Raw genomic sequence first — 22,673 nt, 5'->3', positions numbered from 1 at the left:
CTCTGCAGCACCATGAGGTACAGCCATGAGGTATGCCGCTGACACCCCCTATTTCCCTCGCTCCTCTGTGAGCCACACCCAAAGTCTTCCCAGCATGGACCTCCAAGAGGTGAGTCCTCAGCAGATACCAGCTTGAGCCCTGAGCGGCCCTCACGGGTTGCAGCAGTCAGTCCCCCATTCTCATAATGGGAAGAACCTTTAGGGCTGGCTACAGCCCTAAGGTACCCCAACTATTTAAAATGCCTCAGTCCCATCCACATGTCTGGTGCCATTTTGTGTGCTTGGAGAGCCTCCTACACACAAAGCTAGGCTTCCTGTTAGAAGGGGTGGAGGCAGCCCATTCGTAAATGCCTTTCTTGGGGAGGGGTTGGGGAGCGTGGGAGCAGGCAGTGCAGAGACAGAAGTGGAATGGAGGGCTGGGCTTCGCGATGCTTCCCCTAACCTGCTGCCCCAGCCTCTCTTTCTAACAGTCACTTCAGGGGGCTCAACGGAAATGGGCTGGGGGTGGGGGTCTGGAAGCAGTAGGGAAGGCCTCTCTGCAGTCTGCTCCGTAGGGGGCACCCATGGCCACAGGATGCCAAGGTGGGAGGGAAAGGCTGGGTCAGCAGGTGGCAGTGTCCTTCCAGTGCCCAGGTAAAGAAAAAGATCAGGTACGAGAGAAAGGGAGGCAAAATGACTGTCCCGTAAAGACCCTGGTTCCACTTGTCTGTGAAGGTCCAGTGGAGGTGTTACCTCCTCCAGGAGGCTCCGTGTGACCCCTCAGACGGGTGTTCCTGCTTCAGGAGAAATAATCATACCAGCATGTGGTACGTGCTCCCTGACCCCCCCCACCGCCCCTCCAGGGCATGTATTTTTTTCATCTTTGTATCCCCCGTGTTAGCACAGCTTTTAAAAATAACTTGGAATCAGAAAGCGGTGCTATACCAGCTAAAAGGAGGCACGTCCTTCACGTTTTTACATTGGTGAGCAATTCCCTTTCTACTGTGGGCAAGACAGAAATGAGCTCGAGCTGAATGAACTGAGGCCAGTCACAAGACGTAACCCAACGAAGAAGTCAGTTAACGAGTGCAGCCTTTTCCCAACACGCCTGTGGGGCGTCAACGCGCAGGAGACAGAAAGTGGGCTATTTTCCTAGGAGTGAGGTGACTGGTCAGGGCAGGGTGGTTTGAAGGTGGAACCTCCTCAGAAGGAACAGCCAAGAACAGGTGGTCCCTTGGGGCCCCGTTTAGCCTGAGAATGTCAGAGGGACTGTTTCATGCGGTCCCCTCCGCATATCAAGACACCGCCCACCCCACCCCTGCGTCAGGGTGCCAGAGAAGATAGGAATATAGATTTTAATCATTGTGCTCCTGCTGTTAACCAGAGTGCAAGTAATCCACCCTTTGTGGATTTTGATGCCACAGTGTAAATAAGAAGGTTTCACACAGAAACACTCTGGGGCTGTCGGTGACAAAGGGGAGGAGTGCCTCTGTTGGGGAGGGGTGACCGAAGCAGAAATGAAGTGAGGAGAAGAGTGGGGAGCAGACCCTGGGCTGGGAGTCTGCTCCATTCCCATCATTACATTCCCATCAGGACCCCGAGAGGCATGGGTCCTTCCTGGCCAGGGCTTCTGACCTGGACCAGTGCACGTGAACCCGACTTCCCTTCCGAATCAGCTGCCTCCAGCTTCAGGGCCAATTCTTGCTGAGTAGATGAGGTCCAGGGCAGGCCCACAGTTAGCCACCAAAGGGGGAAGAGATGTAGACCAATGGAGAGAAGAGGGGTTGGGACCCCGCAACCCTTCTCCATCTTCCATCCCAAGAGACCTTCAGACTAGCGCAGATCCAGGGAAAGGACAGCTACAAGTAGCTATCCTCTGGGTCAGAACTGCCCTGCGTACCCCCTATCCTGGAGATGGGAGAGGTAAACCCACAGGAAGGGAGGTAGCATATACTCCTGCTACCTACCTTGCTCTGCCTGAGCAGTAAGTGAGAACTCTCCCCAGAAGTCACCTGAGCCCCAACAGGGGAAGGGGGATGGCAGAGTCATCGAGACTTCTTACAGTTTTCTCGGATTGGTAGGGTTTGGAGGTGGAGAGGTCACCTAGAGCCCTATGGCCTAACCCCACTGGCTGCTGACAGGAGCTGGCGTCCGGGGAAGCAGCCCAAACTACTTTGATGAGATCATTCCTCTTGTCCAGAGTGGGGTGATCCGGTCCAGGACACGGTGGCTGGGCCCAGAGCCAGCTAGGAGTCAGAGACACACAGGGCTTCCACCGCATCGCTCAGACCCTGGTTGACGCCCCCCACGGCCAGGAGGCAGTTCTTGACAACGATGCTGGAGCAGGCACAGCGGGGTGTGGGCATGGCGGGGAGGACCTCCCACTTGTTCTTCCCCGGGTGGAACGCCTCTGCCGTCTCCAGGACAGTGGGTTGGTTCCCTGAAAGTGCCAAGGGAACCGGACCTTACAAAGGAGTCCAGTCACCAATCTGCCCCGGGAAAGTCCCCCCATCTTGCTCCCCGCCCCCCTCTGGAACCACAAGCAGAAGCCAATCAACCTCAACTTCCTTGGCTACAGAATTGCTCCTTCCCCACCCTTTTGTCAAACAGCTGCTTTGTCCTTCCTGCCTTCTCTGTCTTTTCATCTCAAGAGTAACTTTCTTTCCCCACCGCTGCTCTTACCAGAAGTTTCTAGACACTACTGCCTCTCTTCTGCCCTTTACTGAGAAAGCTGCTCACATGGTCTAGCTTACGTCAAGCTGCTTTCCTGTGTGGGTAAACAGGGTGTCTGTCCACACTGAGTAAACTCTGGGTTCCTGGAAGCTCTGCTGCCCATCTGTCTCTCCCCTGTTGATGTTGGGGTCCCGCCTTCAACATACCCTAATCTCTGGGAGGTCTTATACAGCAAATCCTGAATTCATTAGAATAACTGATTTGATCAGACTGCTTTTCTGCTCCATGACAGAGCTGGGTATCCAGGGAGAAGAGAAAGAGGACCAAGGCCAATCCCTGCCACACTTTCACCTCCAGTCATTCCTGGACGGGGGCCCAGGGACCTGTGCTGGGCAAGCCTGTGTCACATGGTTATCAGTATGTCCCTTATGCTCTCTGGGCCTCAGTTTCTCCTGTGTAAGAGGACAGATAGACCGCCATGGAGACACGACATCTAGGCTGGGAGGAGGGGAGTGCTTTGAAATTCTTTGGACTAAAGCAGTAGGCAGGTGGTGTGCAAGGAGCCAGCACCCTCTCCTGCTCATGCAGATTGCCTAGAATCCACCAAGCACCAGACCACAGTGCCAGCCCGGAAGCTCTATCCTTACCAAGTCCTCCAGCCACTATGACCCGTCCACTCAGAGAGCCGGCCACAAAGTCTGCCCGCCGCTTCTTAAGGAAGAATGAGCGCTCCATCTTCAGCCATCCCCCTACAGGCCATGGGTGATGGCAGGAGATACACAGAGAGAATTAGATGCTGACCACCCGCCCCTCCAAATACACATGAGTCCCAAACTGCTCTCACCCTAGGTAGCATCTCCACTCCATCTACCCTGTGTGCTCAGCACATATACAATGTCTCCTGCTGTTTGAAATGATACTCTACCCTCTCCCATGCTTGCTGTAATCCAAGGAACCATAATCTCTTGTGACAAATCACCTTGTCCTACCTCTGTTCTCACGGGCTTTAAGCTGGAAAGGAGGCTGACTAGAGGCAGAGAGCGTCAGAGTCAGGATCCTTCTGTTTTTCCACGAGTAAAAAACAGGAAAAAGCCCTTCCTCACCTGGCCCTGGCTGGACGTTGTAAGAATGGACAATAGGTGGAAAAGGCTTTGATAAAAACAACTAACCAATCAAAGGGAACCCTGTACAGATGAAAGAACTTGATCCCAAGAGTAGCCCTGAATGGAGAAGGGTGTTCAGACTCTGAAAGGCTCACCCAGCTGGGTAAGTGAGCCTGGGTGGATGGTGGGGGATTCAGCCAGAAGGGAGGTGCGCAGCTGGGGACTGGCGCCCAGCTTACCCTGTTCCATGTCGAACACGTCCATCGTCCGGAGGAACTTGGGCTGCTGGTAGAGCCGACCCTGCCGCAGGCCACCCAGGCTGTATAAGCGGTCGTCTAGGGTCACAAAGCTGGAGAAGGCCCGCTTGCAGGGAATGTTGGGGAACTTGGTCCAGGAGCGAGTCTCGATGTCAAAGACCTCGAAGGCGTTGACCGCGTACTTGGACTGTCGTCCCCCTGGCGGCCAGAGTAGGGCGAAGGTTGGGCAGAAGAGTAAGTCTCTGAGGACTGGGGCTGGGTTTCCCCTTCTGACTGTTATCAGATCATATAGGAAGCTCCCTGAGGGGTGGGGCAGCGTGATTAACCCCCAGTGCCCCGGAGATGCTCAGCACACAGGCACTGCTTCCAATAGGAACTGACCCGGGGGAGGGAAGAAGGGCCAGACATGGGCCAACAACCATGGGTCCTTACCCAGCACATAGATCTTGGAACCTCGGAAGAATGAGGTGGCAGCATATCTCGGGGTGGGCATGGGTGCTAGAGACACCCACACGTCCTTGAGCATGTCATAGTGTTGGAGGTGGTTGTGTGGACGGAGGTCCAGGCCCATCCCGCCTGCCGCGTACACTCGGTAATCTAGGGAGAAAGGCCATACAGCAGACACTATGAGACAGGCCCATCGTACTCAGCTCCTACCATGGCCAGGCTCTGTTAACCCCTGGAATACAAGCACTGAAGCCCGGCTAGGTCCCAACCACCGCTCTGCCCGAGAATGGGCTGGTGGCACCATTAAAAGTTCCTGCCACAGTCGAGCCTGGGTCTTCTTGAAGCCGTGTCAGGCCTACATGCCTTAGCCTTCCTTGGTGGCTGGCCCTCGGTTAAACCCGAAATACTAAGACTTTCACAGAGGTATACTGCAGTGGAGTCTAGGCCTGGACACCCCTTTGCAGGTCTTATCCCCTCCATTCTCCTCCTTCCTGGGCAGCCAGAGGGATGCCAAAGAGAAGGGGTATTCCTCTGATACCCTCCAATAGTGGCCTCTTCCTCAGGAACTCCCAGATCAGAACTCTCTAGACCTAGCAGGAGCCTTTGGAAATGAGGTCAGCCCTGCTGTCATTGGCCTCGTGGGACACTGGCTTGCTGCCATCTCTTTCTTGTCCGGATAGGGGAAGGCTATCCTCCTTCATGCACAGGAAAGCTCTGGGCTCCAGGAGGCACCCTGCACTGAATGCGCTAGGGGTGAATGAGGGAGAGGCTTTGGAGGAGAGAAAACTGGCCCCTATAAGAAGCCCTGCCCAGAGAAGTGAGTCCCCCCCACTCTCTACTGCTTTTGGCTGCAGGTGACAAAGTGCAGCAGAGAGGATGGGCAACGCCTCCATGTCTCCCTGGGCCTCACCCCAGTACCTCACGCAGCCTGTTAAGGACACAGCACTACCCCCAGGGCCCTCTTTTTCCCAGGGACTCACCCCTGCCCGGGATTCTGTCTCCTAGTAGCCAGTCCTCACTGCTTCTGGCTCTATGAGACTTTCATTCTTCAAGGGGATTGCAGGGATGAGTACTACTTCTTTCTACTTTTCAATTTTACTAAAAAGAGGGAAAACAAATCCCAACCCTAGCCTGTGGCTGGGAGATGGGGCCTGCTAGTGAGAAATTTACCTTACACAAACTCCACCTCTTCTATTCCTGTTTTCACCCACACACCCCCAGCTGAGAACCCTCACATCCAGTCCACACTACCATTCCTGCACCCAATTCTTACTTATCCTTTCAGAGTCACCTGGGTGTCCCTGGACTGCAAGGCTGGGCTGAGAGCGGCGGCCCAGGACCTCCCGTGGCACCTGCCTCACCCTACTTGCCACACGTTACTGAAATAACCTTTGTATGCTTCTTTCGATAGATTGTTAGGTTCTTGAGATTTGTTCATCTGTGGCCCCAGCATCTGCTAGAAAGCGTGGCACACAGGCGTGTAAATTCTTAGTAAACTAACTGTTGAACCCATTCAATGCCATAGTTAAGAGCACAGACTCGACCATCACCTGCTGGCTGCGTAACCTTGGGCAAGTTACTTAACCTCTCTGGGCCTCACATTGCTTCTCTCTAAAATGAACATAGTAATAGCACTTAACTCATCAGACAGGTTGTGAGGGTCAAAGGGGTTCATACCTATAAGGCGCCTATGGTAAGCACTCAATAAATGTTGGTTCTTAATCTTTCAGCCCCACTTATTGAGATCTGCGGATAAAGGACGACCCTTTCCCTCTCTATTTCCCCATGGGCCTCCACGCCTTCCATCTTTCTTACTGGGAGTTCAGGAGGCCCCATTGGCTACTCTGCCCTCAGGGATTTTGAGTTAGAGTTTCTCTCTCTGACCTTCATTGGTAAGACCTGGGCTCCTAAAGGCAGGGATCAGATCTTCTGCCTCTTTCCCTCCTCCCTGGGACCTAGAACTGTGCCAGGGACAGAGCAGGTACTCAAGAAACACTGGTTTCTGATCTACAGTAGACCTGACAGGCAGCTGAAATGGTTTTGCAAGAGAAGGAGAGAAGGTTGCATCCCACTAAGCCTGTATGATCTGAACTTGGGGTCTCCTAACTCCTGCTGGGCCATTTTCCATAAAACCCTGTGTGTTTTAGCAAAAGAGCTTTCAGAGCCCCCTCTGTGCTCTGGGCTGTACCAGGCCTGAAAAGAAAGAAATGATGGGCTTGGAAAAAGCAAAATGAGAATCAAAGCTACGTGATCAGCACACGCATGCCCTGAGAACCTAGTGAACCTGGGCAAGATGCCCCAGAAGCACGACCCTCAGGAACATTATGGTGTCCACTCATCAGTGTCTCTGAGATTAGGAAGCAGATGGTGGTGAGAAGGTCCTGGAATCAGGTCCCAAAGCCCTCCCAGTGGGGCCTAGTGATGGTACGAGGATGGTATGAACATCCCCAGGGCCCCAAATATGTGTCTGGAGGTCGTGGCACTTGCAAGGAAGATTTCAGGGGATTTGGTGCTGTGGGTGGAAGGCCCAATCACTCCGCTGAATGAAGGGATGTACAGGGACATTGCACTAGCCCCCTTTGGCTCTCCCCTCTGGCCCGGCCTGCCCAGTTTGCTGGGAGGAACCTGGTGGGGTGGAGTGGAGCTCTGGCATCATATTGATTTACTAGACACTTCACTTGCTGAGCCTCAATTTTCCCATCTGTGAAATAAGGCCAGCGGGTCTCTAGTTTCAGTGTCCATTGTAAAGATCAACTGGGGATCAGGAATGTGACAGTGGCCTCCAACTCAGGGTTGGCTTCCATCCCTTTCCCCGTGGCACCCCACTCCCTTCTCTCTGCCCGCCCTCAGCCTTGGCCCCACTCGCCTTTGGCCGTGACAGAAATGCCCATGGCGGCCTCACGCAGCATGCTCCTCTTCTTCCACTTGCCTTCATCGATGTTGTACATCTCCACGACCTTCAGAGGCAGCTGACTGGTGCCCACACCCCCAATCACCATGATCCGCTTCCCCAGGGCGGTGACAGCCACCCCGGCCCGGGCTGTGGGCAGGGGCCGCAGGTCGGTCCACTGGTCAGCCTCGGGGGAGTAGACCTCAAAGCAGTCCACGGGGACGCCGTTGTCGTCACATCCCCCGATGGCATAGACCTGCCCCCCAGTTTCCAGCAGGGAGCAGTAGACCCGGCGGCTGGGCAGTGGCGCCAGGCGCTTCCATTGGAAGTCCTTGACGTTGGGCACCTCCATGGCAGCCCCGGGGACCCCGCCCGCCGCGCCCCCGCGGAGCGCCGTGGGAAGTGCGAGCCCGGGGGTCCGCCGGCTACTCCGCGCCCCCTCTCGCCGCCTCCATCTCGCTCCGGTTCGCCTGCTCCCGCCCGACCCCCAGCAAGGGCCCCGACGCCGGCCAGCGCTTCACCGTCCCTCGAGACTCAGCTGTCCGGAGGCGTCCGAGCCCGGTCCTGCGAGAGGAATGGGGCGAATCAAGGGCAGCCGGGCCCGGCGCCCTGGCCTCCTGGCGTGGGCGGGCGAGCGGGCTCCCAGCCCCCCGCCAACTTTCAAGGGAAGACGCGGCGGCGAGGGCGCCACCCCGCGGCGGCATCAAACCCGCACCGCTTTGTCCCGCGCCGCTCCCAGCCAGCTGGTCGGAAACCCGCGGAACGCGTAGGGGGCCGGGGGCGTTCCGGGGTTCATTGTGCCAGGCTGCCTCCCGGCGAAGCAAGGAGTTAACACCTTTCGGCGCCGCCGCCTGCCTCCCCCGGCTCTCCCTCCCCGCCAACTCCCGTCCCTGCCCCCGCGCCACTTACACAGTGCGGCGGCGAGGCGCAGGCAGCGCATTACCCGAGAGCGGCGCGGGGAGCAGGGGAGAGGGCGCTCTGTCCTTCCTCGGTCCGCACACCGCTGTCACACACCCAGAAGAGGAGAATAAATGAGCAGCAGGAAGGAGAAGCGGAGCCGCCGCCGGAGGGTGGGGTTGGGGGGAGGCCGGCGAGCCGGCTCCACGCACATCCCCACCATCAGCCGCCACACCTGTGCAGGAACCCGCGTGCGCCCCGCGGCGAAGCGAGCCCTGACCTCTTTACAGAAGCCCTGGCTGCGCCCGGCCTGCGGGGGAGGGAAAGGGCCCGGCGGGAGACGCTCACCTTGCCCACTGTTCAGGGAAAGCGGGGCACTAGAGCCAAGTACCCAGATGACGGGGACTAGACTCCCTCCAGTGTGGGGGTGGGCGGTTTGTGAGTGTTTGTTTTGGATGAGGAGGCAGAGAGTCCAATTACCCAGTTTATCTACAGTACACAGACCCAGTTCGCGACAGCCTGGCTCAATAGTCGACTTTGCTTTGGGGGAGATATTATCAAATGGTTTAACCTAATAGAAACAAGTTATGTGGGTGTGACACACGCAGACCTGACACGGGTGCATCCAATGTACACACCGACCTGCGCACATGTGCATAATTTACACATCACCTCACCCTCCGCCCGGAAATGCTCATATCTACAGAGAAACTGACAGAAAATGCACAGTTATGCGGACACACAGCCACAGACAAAAGTGGAAAGGCAAACACGTGAGTGGTCCCTCCCACATCACACCTTAGGAAGGGAAAACCTGGTTATCAAATCTTGGCCCTCAGCACCAACCCACAGGTCTTGCCAGATAATTCTTTCAAGCCATTCTGTCATGGCCTTATCAGGACAGTAGTCCCCAGTAACAAAAGTGCCCATGACACCAGTGAGCCACCTGGTGTGATGAACTGCAGGCTTGTGGGGTCCTTCCACATGGTTCCCTTGAATAGAGCCAAGTGTTGAAACGCTCAGGCTTGGGAGTCTGACAGAGCTGGGTTTGAATTCTGGCTCTGAAATTATTTAACTACTCCGAGGCTCAGTTTCTTTATTTTATTTAGATTAAACTTTGTATTTTGAGATAAATTGTGGATTCACATGCAGTTGTAAGAAATAACACCTTTTACCCAATTTCTCTCAATGGTAACATCTTGCAAAACATGTAGTACAATAATATAGCCAGGATATGGAAATTGATCAGTCAAGATTTAGAATATTTCCGTCACCACAAGAACCCTTCATGTTGCCTTTTTTTTAAATTGAAGTATAGTTGATTTACAACACTGTGTTAGTTTCAGGTGTACATATTGCCTTTTTACACCCATACCTTCTTCCCTCTCACCCCTCTCTCTCCAACTCCTGGCAACCACCAATCTGTTCTCCATTTCCATAATTTTGTCATTTCAAGAATGTTATATAAATAGAAACTTACAGTATGTAACCTTCGGGTATTGGCTTTCTTTGCTCCCAGCATGATCCTGTGGAGATTCATCCAAATTGTTGCATGTATCACTAGTTTATTCCTTTGTATTTCTGAGTAGCATTCCATGGTATAGATATATCCTTGTAGATTTTTGTGAAGATTAAATGAGATGATATTTTTGGGACTTCCCTGGTGGTGCAGTAGTTAAGAATCTGCCTGCCAATGCAGGTGACACCAGTTCGAGCCCTGGTCCGGGAAGATCCCACATGCCGCGGAGCAACTAAGCATGTGCGCCACAACTACTGAGCCTGAGCTCTAGAGCCCGTGAGCCACAACTACTGAAGCCCGCATGCCCAGAGCCCGTGCTCTGCAACAAAGGAAGCCACCGCAGTGAGAGGCCCGAGCACCACAACGAAGAGTAGCCCCTGCTCGCCGCAACGAGAGAAAGCCCTCGTGCAGCAACGAAGACCCAACGCAGCCAAAAATAAATAAATTTATTTTTTTTTAAAATGAGATGATATTTGTAAAGTGTTCAGTTCAGCTTCTGACACACAGCAAGGGGCTGGTAAATCACTATGAAGACCATTGCTACTACAACTACTATCAACAAAACCAAGAAAAAGAAAAACTGAGAACAAGCACAAACATTTTGCCCCTCACTTAGAAATGACTTCCTGTGAGAAACAGAGGTCACAGTACCTCTTAACAGCTCATAGGCCCACCTTAACATCTTGAGTTCTTGGCTTAGAAATTCCACTGCTTTTTAGTTTGAATTCTCTGTACTTACATAGTAAGTACCTCTAAGAACCTTCACAGAGGACAGTTGTGTTGGGGCTCAGAGCAGGCCACCCCAAGGTATACCACAATGGCATATTGATTATTTTAAGTTAAAGTTACTTGAGAAACAGCCGTTGGGAAAAAACATTTGATATTAAAAAAACACTCTGTACCCCTTCTTTCCCCCGAAAGTGGGAAATAAATCTCCCATGTGAAAGTATCCTCCCCATATCAGGAGAGAGAAAGCATCCTTACTTATCACCACAGTTAGGGAATTCAAGGCTAAGAAAACTGTATAAACAGATTTTGTTACTTCATTAGTCTGTACCTGAAGTGCAAGCCCCTTTGGTAAGTCTTCACAAGTAATTGTTTGTCTAAAAATGACCTATAGGGCTTCCCTGGTGGCGCAGTGGTTGAGAGTCCGCCTGCCGATGCAGGGGACACGGGTTCGTGCCCTGGTCCGGGAAGATCCCACATGATGCACAGCGTCTGGGCCCGTGAGCCATGGCCGCTGAGCCTGCGCGTCTGGAGCATGTGCTCCGCAAAGAGAGAGGCCACAACGGTGAGAGGCCCGCGTACCGCAAAAAATAAAAAATAAATAAAAATGACACATAAACAGCCTGCTATGGCACTGCGGGGGTCCCATTTCTATGGGACCTCTGTGCATGTGAATGAAATTGGTTTGTTTTCCCCTCCTGATAATCTTGTCAATTTAACTATTAGACCAGCCAAAAGAACTCAAGAGTTACGAGTAAGGGAGGAAATTTCCCCCTCCCTGAAATTTGTGTTCTGTTTATTCAATAAGAACACAAATTCCAAAAAATGTGGTCTGAAGTAATGAAGTTTCACAGGAAACATCAAACATTTCTCTTCTTCCTGGAGATCACAGTCTGCCCAGAGGAATAGGGAACAAACCCTCAACCATCAATTTAAACTGTCTTCACAAAACCACGGCAGGGTGATCAGGAGGATTAAAAGCCATACGCATTCCTCAGAGGGGCTTGTTGAGGGTCCACCTTCAGCCTCTCTTGCCCATGGAGCCTTCTCCCAAAGCAGTGAGGCAAGGCTTCTTGTGCCTCCACCCACCCCAGCTGGGACAGCTCAGTGAGCAGGTATATAAAGTTCATACTACTTTATGTTTGCGTAACTCGAGCTAAACTAAGCCCTCGCACATCCGCTTTCTCGTAATCTTAAAAACCCTAGGAAAGGTTGTCAGGCAGGTATTAGCACTCTTTTTTACGGATGAGGACTCTGAGACTTAGTGACATGAAGTAACTGACTTATGACCGTGTGAGCCGTTCAGGGTGGGTCTAGTTTGTGAATTCCAAATCCAGTGCTCTTTCGCTTTATCATAATTAAATCACAAATGAAAGAATTGTGCATTATTAAGGACATCAGACTTCACTACTCTCACCTGGCTTTCTGTCCAATTACAGTGAAGGAAGGGGCCCAGACCTCAAAGGTTTCAGTGACTGTCCTCTCCCCGTTGCCATACTGTCTGTGCCAGGCAGCATAGCTGGGAAAAGACTAGAATCCAGGCCCAGAATAGGCCCCATTCTAACCTAATGTTCATGTCCTGCAAGCAACACCCTCTGTGAGGACTATGGGACTCAGACCCTTGGAAAAGTACTAAGAACAGGATGCCTTCCAGGCCATGACCTAATTCCTTGTTTTGGAAGTCCTGGCTTTTCTCCATTTCCCCCACTCCTTCCCCCATAGCTCTTCCTCCCAGCCAGGTGACATCCTTTAGTCTTTACACTGAATGCACATTGAGGAAGCTTGTAACCTAGCAACCACCACTTAAGATTCCCTGAGTCACCTGCGGTTTCCATGCCTGGGCTGAGTGCACCAAGCTGGGGACTTGTGGAGTGCCAAGCAGAGGTGGGGAGTCCAGTGACCCCCTTTAATTCTTCACCAGCTCGTTCCTGTGGGTAACCACTTTCCCCATCAGGAAGTTCTTCCTCATGTCAAGCCTAAATCCTTCTGCGTTAAAACCTTGTGTTGCATCGGGTCTGGGTTTCTCTGCTCTCTAAGAAAGTGTTTGAGTTTTTGCCTTGGTTACAAGGTGGTACTGGGAAGGTAGGAAAGTGGGGAGAGGAAAGTTCATGAAAGCCTCTAAAGATGAAGCCTTTGGTACTTTGGAGTCTTAATTATTGTGATATTAATGCATCAGTCAAATCGGTTGAGGGGTGCTCAGCCCCAGAAATACTTATTATTATTATTACGTGGGCCTCTCACTGTTGTGGCCTCTCCCGTTGTGGAGCACAGGCTCCGGACGCGCAGGCTCAGCGGCCATGGCTCACGGGCCCAGCTGCTCCGCGGCATGTGGGATCTTCCCAGACCAGGGCACGAACCCGCGTCCCCTGCATCAGCAGGCAGACTCTCAACCACTGTGCCACCAGGGAAGCCCCTATTATTATTATTTTTTAAGTCTCAATTTGGGTTTATTAAGGCCTAATTACATACATGAAAATGCACAGTCTGACTCAGCAGCGATTGAGTTTATTAGCTATTCAGGGGCCGGCCTTCACTGAACTCTGTGGTAGGTTTTGGGGAAGCTGAGGGTGTAGTGAGGTGACAGTCTCTTCCCAGTAAACTAGGCAGATTCCCAGTGTGGCAGACTATGGATGTAGTATCTGTGTGTAGGGCCTCAAGGGACTGGTGGGATTCCAAGTGTAGAGCACACAGGGGTGGGGGTGGGGAAAGAGGGGTTGTTTAGCTATTAAATTCTACAGTAGCTTCTTTCTCCCTCCTCAGAAATACAGTTTACCCTCCTGTCAGTGGATACCATGGAACTCCCTCTGTGGGTACCACTCTGGGGGAGGGGCGCACCTGGAGCCCCCTGAGGCTGGGTCACCTCCCCTGTGTAGTTCTCTCTCTGCAGTGCCCCACAGTCACAGGGCAGTGGGAAGGTGTGTGGAATCTGGAATCAGACAGACGCTTGAATCCTGGCTCAGCCGTCCCCTGGCTGTGTGACTATGAATAAATCACTTACATCCTGAATCTCAGTTCCTCATCTGTGAAAAAGGGAAGAAGAAAATCTACTTTCTAGCATTATGGGGGCAACAAGATGCCAGGCATGGCTCCTGGGCAGGCAGTAGGTCCTCTGTAGAGTACAGCTCTCCTCCCTTTGTGGCGGCAGGTTTCCATACCTCTGACTCTCTGTGCACTCCAGGCAGTGTGTCCAACAGCACGTGCCAATCTCACGCGGTAGCACCTCACCAGGGCCCACACCCTCTGTATCCAACCATTTCTGGGCCTATGTCTTGGACAGGATATTTCCTCCTAGCTAACTGGAATTCCTTCCACTGCAGCCTAAACAGCATTGTGATCTGGAGAACAGCTGGTGCCCCTCCTTTAGACAAGCACATTCTTATTCCTCACCAGAAGCTTGGGCTTCTGGTATTCGGGGGCTGGGGAGGGAAGGTGACTCATCCAATTAGGACTGAGGCTGCCAGCAGACCAAGGGAAGGGTAGATTCCTCCCCCAACATTGAAAAGCCTCATTAGAGCCCGCCCTGCTCAGTCCTGACATCAGCCCAGAGGAAGGATTTAGGGCTCAAGAGGACTTGATTGGAGCTGGTGCAACACAGGTGCCAGCAGTCACAACCATAATCTGCATCTGTTCATATGGCACTGCACCCTTAGGGTGTCAGTCTGAGGCCCCACGGGATGGCCTCAGACAACAGGGCTTCCCCTCCTGACCATGCAGCCTTGATTAGAGAGCTGAGTTAGCCACACTCCTTCCAGTACCCACCTTGCTCCCTCCTCCTACTCCAAAGTATAGCACAGAGCACAGAGCACACAGCACAGAGCACAGAGCACAGAGCATACAGCATAGAGCCTAGAGGGACTTACTGGGTATCAGTGTTAAATGCATCTGTCCACCCACGAGCAACTTCTGCCTATTTAGGTAAAATCGGGACATTTTACCTAAGTGTAAAATGGATCACAGGTAAGGGATTGGCAGGGCGGGGTGGGGGGGGTGGTCATCTTGATTTTCAGACTCACAAAATGCACGATTTAGAAGAAAGAATTGGGAAGCGCATACTCTTCCGTTTAATGCATAAGATGACAATGACAGCAGGAAGAGAAACCTTCTTTGAAAGACCTTGACGACTTCCCTGTGTTTATTGAGGAAATTGTAAGAGGAAATGGGGCTTATAATAAAGCCTGAGGATCTGGGTTATAAAAAAGGAAGAATTTCCTGCCCGGGAGCATCAGAAAATTAAAACACCAGCAGGAGGTGAGGTGAGAGACCATGGTGTCACCTCCCCTGGGAGGTACTGGAAACAGGAAAGACACAGGACTGAGAGTCAGGAAACCTTTGTTCCAGCCCATTGTCTTATCGTAACCGGGCTGTGCACCTCTGGGCGAGTCATATCCATTCTGGGGTCTGTAAAATTAGAAAGCAGAGGAAGCAGACGGCAGCCTGAGGTCTCTCCCAGCCGGAGTGTTCTTCCACAGCGGGCGTGCAGGGTGGCAAGCCCTAGAGAAATAATCGTTTAACCGTAGTGACAAAGCAGCAGTTTCCAGAATGGACATCCTCACATTCTTCCGAGACGTGCAAACACACACGCCTCACCGACTCTTGTAGGCACTGCCCACTACCCAAGGTTCTGTCACCGGAAGGGACTTTACTGGGGGCCTTCCCCTGGGGCTGTTGTTGCCACCACCTGCATTTTCCCCCAGCTCAGCCGGGGACACAGGGACCTGTGATAGCTGCAGCTATGGCTAATGGGCTGCCTTTTTGTAGACCTTGGGCACCCACCTGGAAGCCTAATCATGCTTCCTGCTGGGTCCTGACACTTCCGGGGTGCCTGTTGACCTCCCACAAGCTGCAAGAACAGGAGGCAGAGGACTCAGGGCTCAAGTCATCCCAGTTCTGGCCCTTCCTCTAAAAGCAAAAAATGGGCCCGTTTGTCCCAGGTCACAGGGCCAGGGCCTGACTGGGCACTGTGGGGGGGCTTATCCTCTACCCCTTCTAATGTAGAGGATAGCAGAGCCTTGACGGGGGTCTGGGTGGCTCTGCAGAGGAGCAAGAGGCTGTAGGCTAGGGAAGGCAGGAGCAGGGCTCTCAAACACAGCTCTTTAAATGCTCATTAGTAAGTTAATACTGCCATCTCCAGAGCCAACATCACCCTCCATTCTTCTTAATTAAAAAGAGCTCCATGTCCTGGCAGAGCTGAGAGAGGGCCCTGAATCATTTACACACCAGCCCCGCTGCTCCAGCTGGAAAATCGGCAAGGAAGATTGATTGGCAGATGGGCCAGCCCGCCTGTCATGGATGGTGCCTGCGTGTGTGCACTTAGGGGGCAAGGTCGGGGGGGGCTGGCTCTCCTGCTGACAGGCTCTGAGGGAGCAGGGTGGTGGACACACAGCCCAGTCCACAGAGCTCTGAGGCCCAGGAATAAGGCCTTCCTCAGACAAAAGCCTCACCTGCTCACCTCCTGCACGGGCCCCCACTTCCCGGCAAAGCTGTCTCATCCGGAGGACAAAAGCTCAGGCTGCAAGGCTGCCGTCTCATCCTCGTCCTGGCAACTCCCTGGAGAGCCCCCTTGTTTCCAGGTGGGTACTGCTCACTTGCTGTACATCACACTTGCTGGGTTCCTATTGATCATCACTGCTTACATTAGGAGGAGGGCTTCTCAGGGCCTGCCTCTCCTTCCCTGCCTCCCTGTTAGCAGCAGATACTGGCTGAACCTGATGTGCCGTGGGATGCAAGGCTCCAGGCCCTTTTACGGGGCTGGGAGGAGCAGGAGGGGGACCCGCAAGTTGGACTGGCATGAGATGACACTCAGCCTGGGGCCTCTAGAGAGCCAGGAGCTGAGAGCAGTTACCCTCAGGGGTCCCAGCCCTCTGCCTCTGTCTTCCTGCCAGGCCTCGGGCAGCTTCTAACAGAGCAGCCTCATTCTCCAGCCTGTGGCTCTGCTCACCTCCACCTCCGGGAGCCCACGATCCTCCATGGGTGCCAGAGAAGCAGGTCTGGCTCATCCTCCAGCTGGAAAGAGGTGTCTGTCCACCCTGGTTGGGACCTTTATAGACGTACAGGGTGGTTCTCCCTCTGGCACTGTCTCTCCTCACCTCTCCCCCTTGTCCTCTGGTGCGTCACATCTCACACACACTCACACACACACACACACACACACACACACACGCACCCTCCTCCCCAGAGGTTCTGGAGAAGGGACCAGGCAGAGGCACATTATTAAAGAGAAAGGGGTGGGGACTGCGGAGCTGGCGTCATCCATTCCCCTGCTTTAACCCTTCCTCCCACCGGAGACCGGCAGTCTGCCTCAGCAGCAAAGTTGCCATCTGGTGTAGTGACCTGTGTTCTCTCTGTGCTAGAGACAGAGAAGGGAGAGAGGCATGGCAGGCTGGCTGCAAGTGGGCTCTGTGTGTGTGTGTGTGTGTGTGTGTGTGTGTGTGTGTGTGTATGTGTGTGTGTGTGTGTGTGTTTAACAATAGATGTAAGAGAGCCCAGGAAAGGGGAGAAACAGGCCGAGCCTTGGGTGAATCAGAGGTCCGGCCTGTCCTCAGCAGGTGTGCCCCTGGGAGGTCTGGGGAGCCCAAGGAGCTTGCACTGCTTTCCCAGTTGAGGGTACAGCCCTTGAGCACCCACCCCTAGCCTGTCACCAGGAGATGGCTGCCTGCTCAGTGCCCACGAGCCCTCAGTCCTTCCTGGACATCACTAGGCAAGAAGTAGAATGACCCCTCTATTCACGCCTTGACACAACGGCTGCCACCCCAGCAGAGACCGTCACCAGGGATCCTTGGAAGTCCTGGCCCAAAGGGCTATTTTCTTCCTTGGGTGACATCCCTGCCCTGTGGTCCCAGCCTCAGGAGTTATGTTCTGAGAGGTTCCTTGGTGCAGAGTCTCCCAAATCTTAGGTGAAGGCCTCTTGTAATACTTTAGGGCAGGGGTGAGCAAACATGACTCGTGGGCCAAATCCAGCCCTCCACCTGTTTTTGTATGGCATGTGATCTAAGAACGGTTTGTACATTTTTAAATCGTTGGAAAAAAATCCAAAGAAAAATGGTTTGTGATATGTGAAAATGATGTGAAATTCACATTTCATCATCTATAAATAAGGTTATACTGGAACACAGCCATGCTCATTCACTCAGTCGTTTATGTGTTGTCTGTGGCTGCCTTCCCACTACAATGGTGGAGTGGAATCGTTGCAACAGAGAGCGTATGGCCTGAAAAGTGTGAAATATTTCCTACCTGGCCCTTTATAGAAAAAGTTTGTGTCCGCCCCCGCCCCCTGCCCACTTACGCTACTTTAAAGGGAAATAGAGGTATTACCACCTTTTCCTTGACAGCCTGCTTCTCGCTTACCTTGACGTGTTAAGTTTGCATAGCAATATCTTATGACAATGGAAGGAAACTAACATTTGCTGGGCACCTACTGTATACCTGACACATTTTCTCTGTTTCTCACATAATCTTGACAGCAATCTTGAGAGGAACAAGCACTAACGGCTGCTCACATTATGAAAGCATGGAAGCTCAGAGGAATTCAGAAACTCGCCCAAGCTCTTATGGCTAATCGGAAGAGGATTCTGGATTCAAACCCAGTTCTGTCTGAAAATATCTTCTTCCAAAGCCAATATCTTCTCCAGGCCACCATGATGCTAAGATGACTTCCAGCAGCCCAGTGAGGACCCGCCCAAATGGCTGCTGATTTGGGCATCCCCACAAACAGTAGACTTGAGACTCAGGCTCCAGCAACCCAAACCCCACCTCAGGCTCCCTTAGCCTCAGGGCCTGGTCTATGGGTGTGGGCATTGTGGGCCGCAGGCAGCAGGTCTAAAACACAACGTCAGCACCACCTCCCTCCTCCTGCTGCCTCATCTCTTGCTATCTACTTTCATCACGTATTAGCTTTCCCTCAGGAAGATTCAATTTGCATTTAAATAGAAAACCTCCGGAATGGCTCAGATATAACAGTTAAGGTGCTAATTACAAATTCATTCCTCTTTAAATATTAAAGCATTTCAGTTCATCTCAGGGGTGATGGAAGGCAGCAGGAATTCACGATATTTATAAGTAACGAACATTGAGCTGTTTATTGTGAAGCCCTTACAACTCCCCACCAGCAGAGGGCAGAGAGGAGGTGTTCTCAAGACCCATGGAGGGGTGTGTGTCTTAGGAACCTAAAATCAATGAAAAAGAAACATCAGCGGGCTTCCCTTGTGGCGCAGTGGTTGAGCATCTGCCTGCCAATGCAGGAAAGACACGGGTTCTGAGTCCTGGTCCGCAAAGATCTCACATACTGCGGAACAACTAAGCCTGTGTGCCACAACTACTGAGCCTGTGTAACACAACTACTGAAGCCTGCGTGCCCTGGAGCCCATGCTCTGCAACAAGAAAAGCCACTGCAATGCGAAGCCTGCACACCACAATGAAGAGTAGGCTCTGTTCACCGCAAATAGAGAAAGCCCCCCCCCCCGCAGTAACAAAGACCCAACGCAGCCAAAAATAAATAAATAAATTTTTTTTTAAAAAAGAACACTGATTTAAAAATAAATAAAATAAATGTCCAATAGCAATAATCCTTGAAAGAAACTAGAAGATGGCCAGCAGGATGGAAGCTGCTAGTATGGGGCAGAGGGACGTCCTCAGGTTGCCAGTTCCCTGAATTGCTTATAAGGGTCTCAGGGCAGGGTCTATGCCTCTCTTATATACCACTCTCTCCCATCACCAAGCCTAAAGCCTGACATACAGTGGCGACTCCAGGAATACTTGTTGAATTAATGAATGAATAAGTTAACCAATCAGTCAGTTATGGGAGAGATCATTTATTCAACTACTGTTATGAGTCAGGTGTTATGCTAGATGATTTTCATGTCTCCTTGTTAAATGATTTATTCCTCTGCATTTCCCCCAGAGCTGTGCAGATGATATACTATTTGTTCTTTATCTTGAAGAATAGTACTTTGCATTTTACATATTGATTTATACTTTCACATTCATATGACATGGTTAATAATTATAACAAAATTGAGAGGTGTACCAAGTTTTATTATTCCCATTTCACAGGTGAGAAACCAAACCCAGAGGGGGAGAAGACATGAGCCTCAGAGCACCCATCTCAACTGGGAGCTCAGCCAGGACCTGAACCTTTGTCTTGGGGTTCCCAGCCTGGATGTCTTTCAAGTGTCACACTCTCCCTCCTCCCAGGGCTGGGCTAGTTACTCCGGTATTCACAGTGTCACACCCCAAACTTGGCCCTTGTCCTCAAGATGCTGGGGCCCAAAGTCCAGCTCAGCCTCTCGGCCAGGCTCGGTGCCTGGTCTCCAGCCAAAGTGCTCTAGAGCTGACACCCAATAGAACTCTCATTTCTTAGTGCCGCACCATGGCTTGGTGCTCTCTGCTACATTTATGCATCCCTGCTTGTTGAAATCCTATTCCCTCTTCAGTGCTCAAACTCAATGCCACCTCCTCCAGGAGCCTTGCATGATCCTGGCAGGCAAGAGCGATCTTCTCATGTTTCCTAGAACTTTATCTGTAACTGTGTGAGCACGTACAACTGCCTCCCATGATAATAACCACCACTGATATTCAGAGAACTATTCCAAATTCTTTACATATTTTATATAATTTAAATTTCATATGAGTTTAATAATTATAGTTAACAAAGATATGGTGATTATTAATGTCATGAACGGATCTAAGTTTTATATATATATGTGTGTATAATTTAGCCTATAAGGTAAGCACTACTATCCCCATTTTGCAGATGAGGAAACTGAGACTTACAGAGGTTAAGTGACCTGCTCAAGGTCACAGAGCCAGAATAGGGTGTGAAATCAAGATTGTCTGACCCTGGAGTCCACATACCATTTGTGTAGAGGTTCTACTTGTCTTACCAGGTGGTAAACATTTTGAAGGTGGGAACCACTGTAGTGTGTCATTCTTGCAATTCCTTTGAAGACAAGCACAGCAATTTGTACATAGTTCATATTCAATACGTTGAGCTTAATTCAGACCAGAACTAGAAGTTCTGGATGTTGGCTGTATGTTGGTCAGTCTGTGCCCAAGACAGTGATCTTGGAAGTTAATTAGGTTAGAACCAGCTGGGAAGGAAACTTTAACTGCAAAGCCAGAGTGGCCAAGCTGAGGAAGAAAGGCACTTAGAGACCCTCCCAATCCTATGCCAGTCTGTCTCTAACCAACACTGCTACCTGTCTCCCCAGCAGCAGGCACTGGGGAATGCCAAGGTGACACTCTGCATACATGGATTGAAATAAAACTTTCCTGACCAGGGGAAAAGGATATCAAGTGATCATCTGCCAGAGACAAAGGAGGAGAGGGGGCTGGAGAGGACCCGGTAGGGGTCGGCTCGAGGTTCCTCCTAGGAGCAGGCTGGGGGCAGGGACTACAGTGTCCCCAGGATCCCAAGGGCTTTCTCCAGGATTACGAGTTCCCTGCTGCTGCCTCTGGCTGATGAACTGGGATGCAGCCAGGCCCTACGCAGGGGGCCCCATCCTGAATGCACGGAAGCTTGGGGGTCTCTGAGCTCAGGAGGCGTGATCGCCCCACCAAGAGGACCTCAGCCTGCTTGCAGAGCCCTGGCGGCTTTGCCTGCCTCTCTCTCTACCGAGCCTCAGCTGTGAGGGCCTGCTCTGTAGGGAGAAAGGGTGAGGGGGTGGACATGTTCACACACACAGACAATAACTGTCATGGAAACTAACCAACAAAAAGATTTAGGGAGCCGGACTCCTCTGCCAGATGGGAGAGAAAGGAGGGAAGAGAGAAAGGGGCCGTCCTTAGCCTCACTGCCAGGGCTTTTATGCAGAGAACAAATGTCTACCTCAGCCCTTAGCCAACCATTGCCGGTTTCCCTGTTCTGGAGTGCTGGGACTGTGAGTAAAAGGCAGAGGCGTGGGTGGACCTTTTGGTATTAGAGTCCCAAATAGCCACCCCACACCTTTGTCCTTCTGTGCATAGAGTGGGCATCAGCGTTCAGAGAGGGAGAGCAGCTCCCTCGAAAAGTCAGCACTGCTAGCAAAGCTAGACACATGCTACCAGTTCACGCCCAACATTTTAGGGCAATTTGGATCACTTTGCTTGAGGAGATGGCTCACAGAAATCTCTTAGATGAAAAGCGCAGGGTTTCAAGGGGTAACCAAACAAGGCTGCATTTTAAGACCCATCTCCTCTGTCCATGAGGTTAGAGCAGACTGTCCGGAGCTTAAAGAAAGCCAGTGGGGGGAATGGCAGAGATGTGGTACGTGTGGCTTCTCCACTCTATGACTCTGAGTTCTGCTTTGGGAGGATTGTCTCTCTGGAGTAAAATAAAATCTAACTAGGGGAACTTTTTTTTATTCTCTGAGGTAAGAACGTCAACTGAGCACCAGAAATCCCACTCCAATTATTCAGCTGTGAGACTTTGGACAAGTTTCTTCATCTGTAACATGGGACTAATAGGATTGTGGAGAGGATGAAGTGAGGTAATATGTGTGTAAAGTACATAGAACAGTGCCCAGCCCTTGGTGTTTACCATTCTTATTGCTACTGTTATTAATCTTTCTGGTCCTCTGTTTCTGCAGCTATAGAAGTGAGCCAAGGGGCTTCTCTGGTGGCGCAGTGGTTGAGAGTCCGCCTGCCGATGCAGGGGACACGGGTTCGTGCCCTGGTCTGGGAAGATCCCACATGCCGCGGAGCGGCTGGGCCCGTGAGCCATGGCCGCTGAGCCTGCGCATCCGGAGCCTGTGCTCCGCAACGGGAGAGGCCACAATAGTGAGAGGCCCGCGTACCGCAAAAAAAAAAAAAAAAGTGAGCCAATAACACCAATCTATCTCATGGGGATTAAAATGTGAGGGTTATGAGATTATACTTAATGGTGTGGTGGTTATCAGGGTATATGCATTTGTCAAAACCCACCAAACTGTGGATTTTATTGTATGTAAATGACACTGATTTTTATATGTTTATATAAACAAGTATATCAGTAATAAGTGTCTAGAACATAGGAGATATTCTTATTCCCTGACCTCTCCCCACAAAGACAGGAAAGAGAGAGTGAAAGCTAGAAGTAAAAGAGGGGGATTGCACAGGGAGGAGATGTTCGTACACAGGCCACATTGATTTTGCAGGTAGCGGGTCACCTGTGAAGATTCAGCTATTCTCGATATTTCCTGAGGCTTGAACGTCAATCTCTCGGTTACAGT

The 22,673-nt window shown here is 51.7% G+C and overlaps 1 protein-coding gene across 3 annotated transcripts; it reads right to left on the bottom strand.

The window, feature by feature from the left end:
* Positions 1 to 1,320: 1,320 nt before the first annotated feature.
* Positions 1,321 to 8,563, bottom strand: KLHDC8A (kelch domain containing 8A). 3 transcript variants are annotated; one of them, XM_067729246.1, is made up of 6 exons: positions 8,259 to 8,557; positions 7,326 to 7,913; positions 4,445 to 4,609; positions 3,995 to 4,210; positions 3,300 to 3,401; positions 1,321 to 2,419 (listed from the first exon to the last, which is right to left on the bottom strand). In XM_067729246.1, exons 2-6 carry the CDS (start codon positions 7,699 to 7,701, stop codon positions 2,226 to 2,228), a joined length of 1,053 nt encoding a protein of 350 aa, XP_067585347.1. In that variant the 5' UTR covers positions 7,702 to 7,913; positions 8,259 to 8,557; the 3' UTR covers positions 1,321 to 2,225. The 3 variants fall into 3 exon arrangements, with proteins under 3 accessions (XP_067585347.1, XP_067585349.1, XP_067585348.1); XM_067729248.1 differs by lacking the exon at positions 3,300 to 3,401 and having other exon boundaries at positions 8,259 to 8,563; XM_067729247.1 differs by lacking the exon at positions 8,259 to 8,557 and having other exon boundaries at positions 7,326 to 8,209.
* Between the last annotated feature and the right edge of the window lie 14,110 nt (positions 8,564 to 22,673).

This window comes from Pseudorca crassidens, chromosome 2 (genome assembly GCF_039906515.1).
Source record: "Pseudorca crassidens isolate mPseCra1 chromosome 2, mPseCra1.hap1, whole genome shotgun sequence".
Classification (NCBI taxonomy): domain Eukaryota; kingdom Metazoa; phylum Chordata; class Mammalia; order Artiodactyla; family Delphinidae; genus Pseudorca; species Pseudorca crassidens.
Note: the sequence above shows the minus strand (reverse complement) of the source record. Positions and strands in the feature narration are given on the sequence as shown.

Excerpts from the sequence above, each read along its gene's own strand:
- KLHDC8A (XM_067729246.1), bottom strand. The coding sequence starts at position 7,701 with ATGGAGGTGCCCAACGTCAAGGACTTCCAATGGAAGCGCCTGGCGCCA. Across the intron at positions 3,402-3,994 it reads CGTGTTCGACATGGAACAGG|GGGGATGGCTGAAGATGGAG; the intron begins GTAAGCTGGGCG and ends CATGGCCTGTAG. Across the intron at positions 2,420-3,299 it reads CATAGTGGCTGGAGGACTTG|GGAACCAACCCACTGTCCTG; the intron begins GTAAGGATAGAG and ends TGGCACTTTCAG.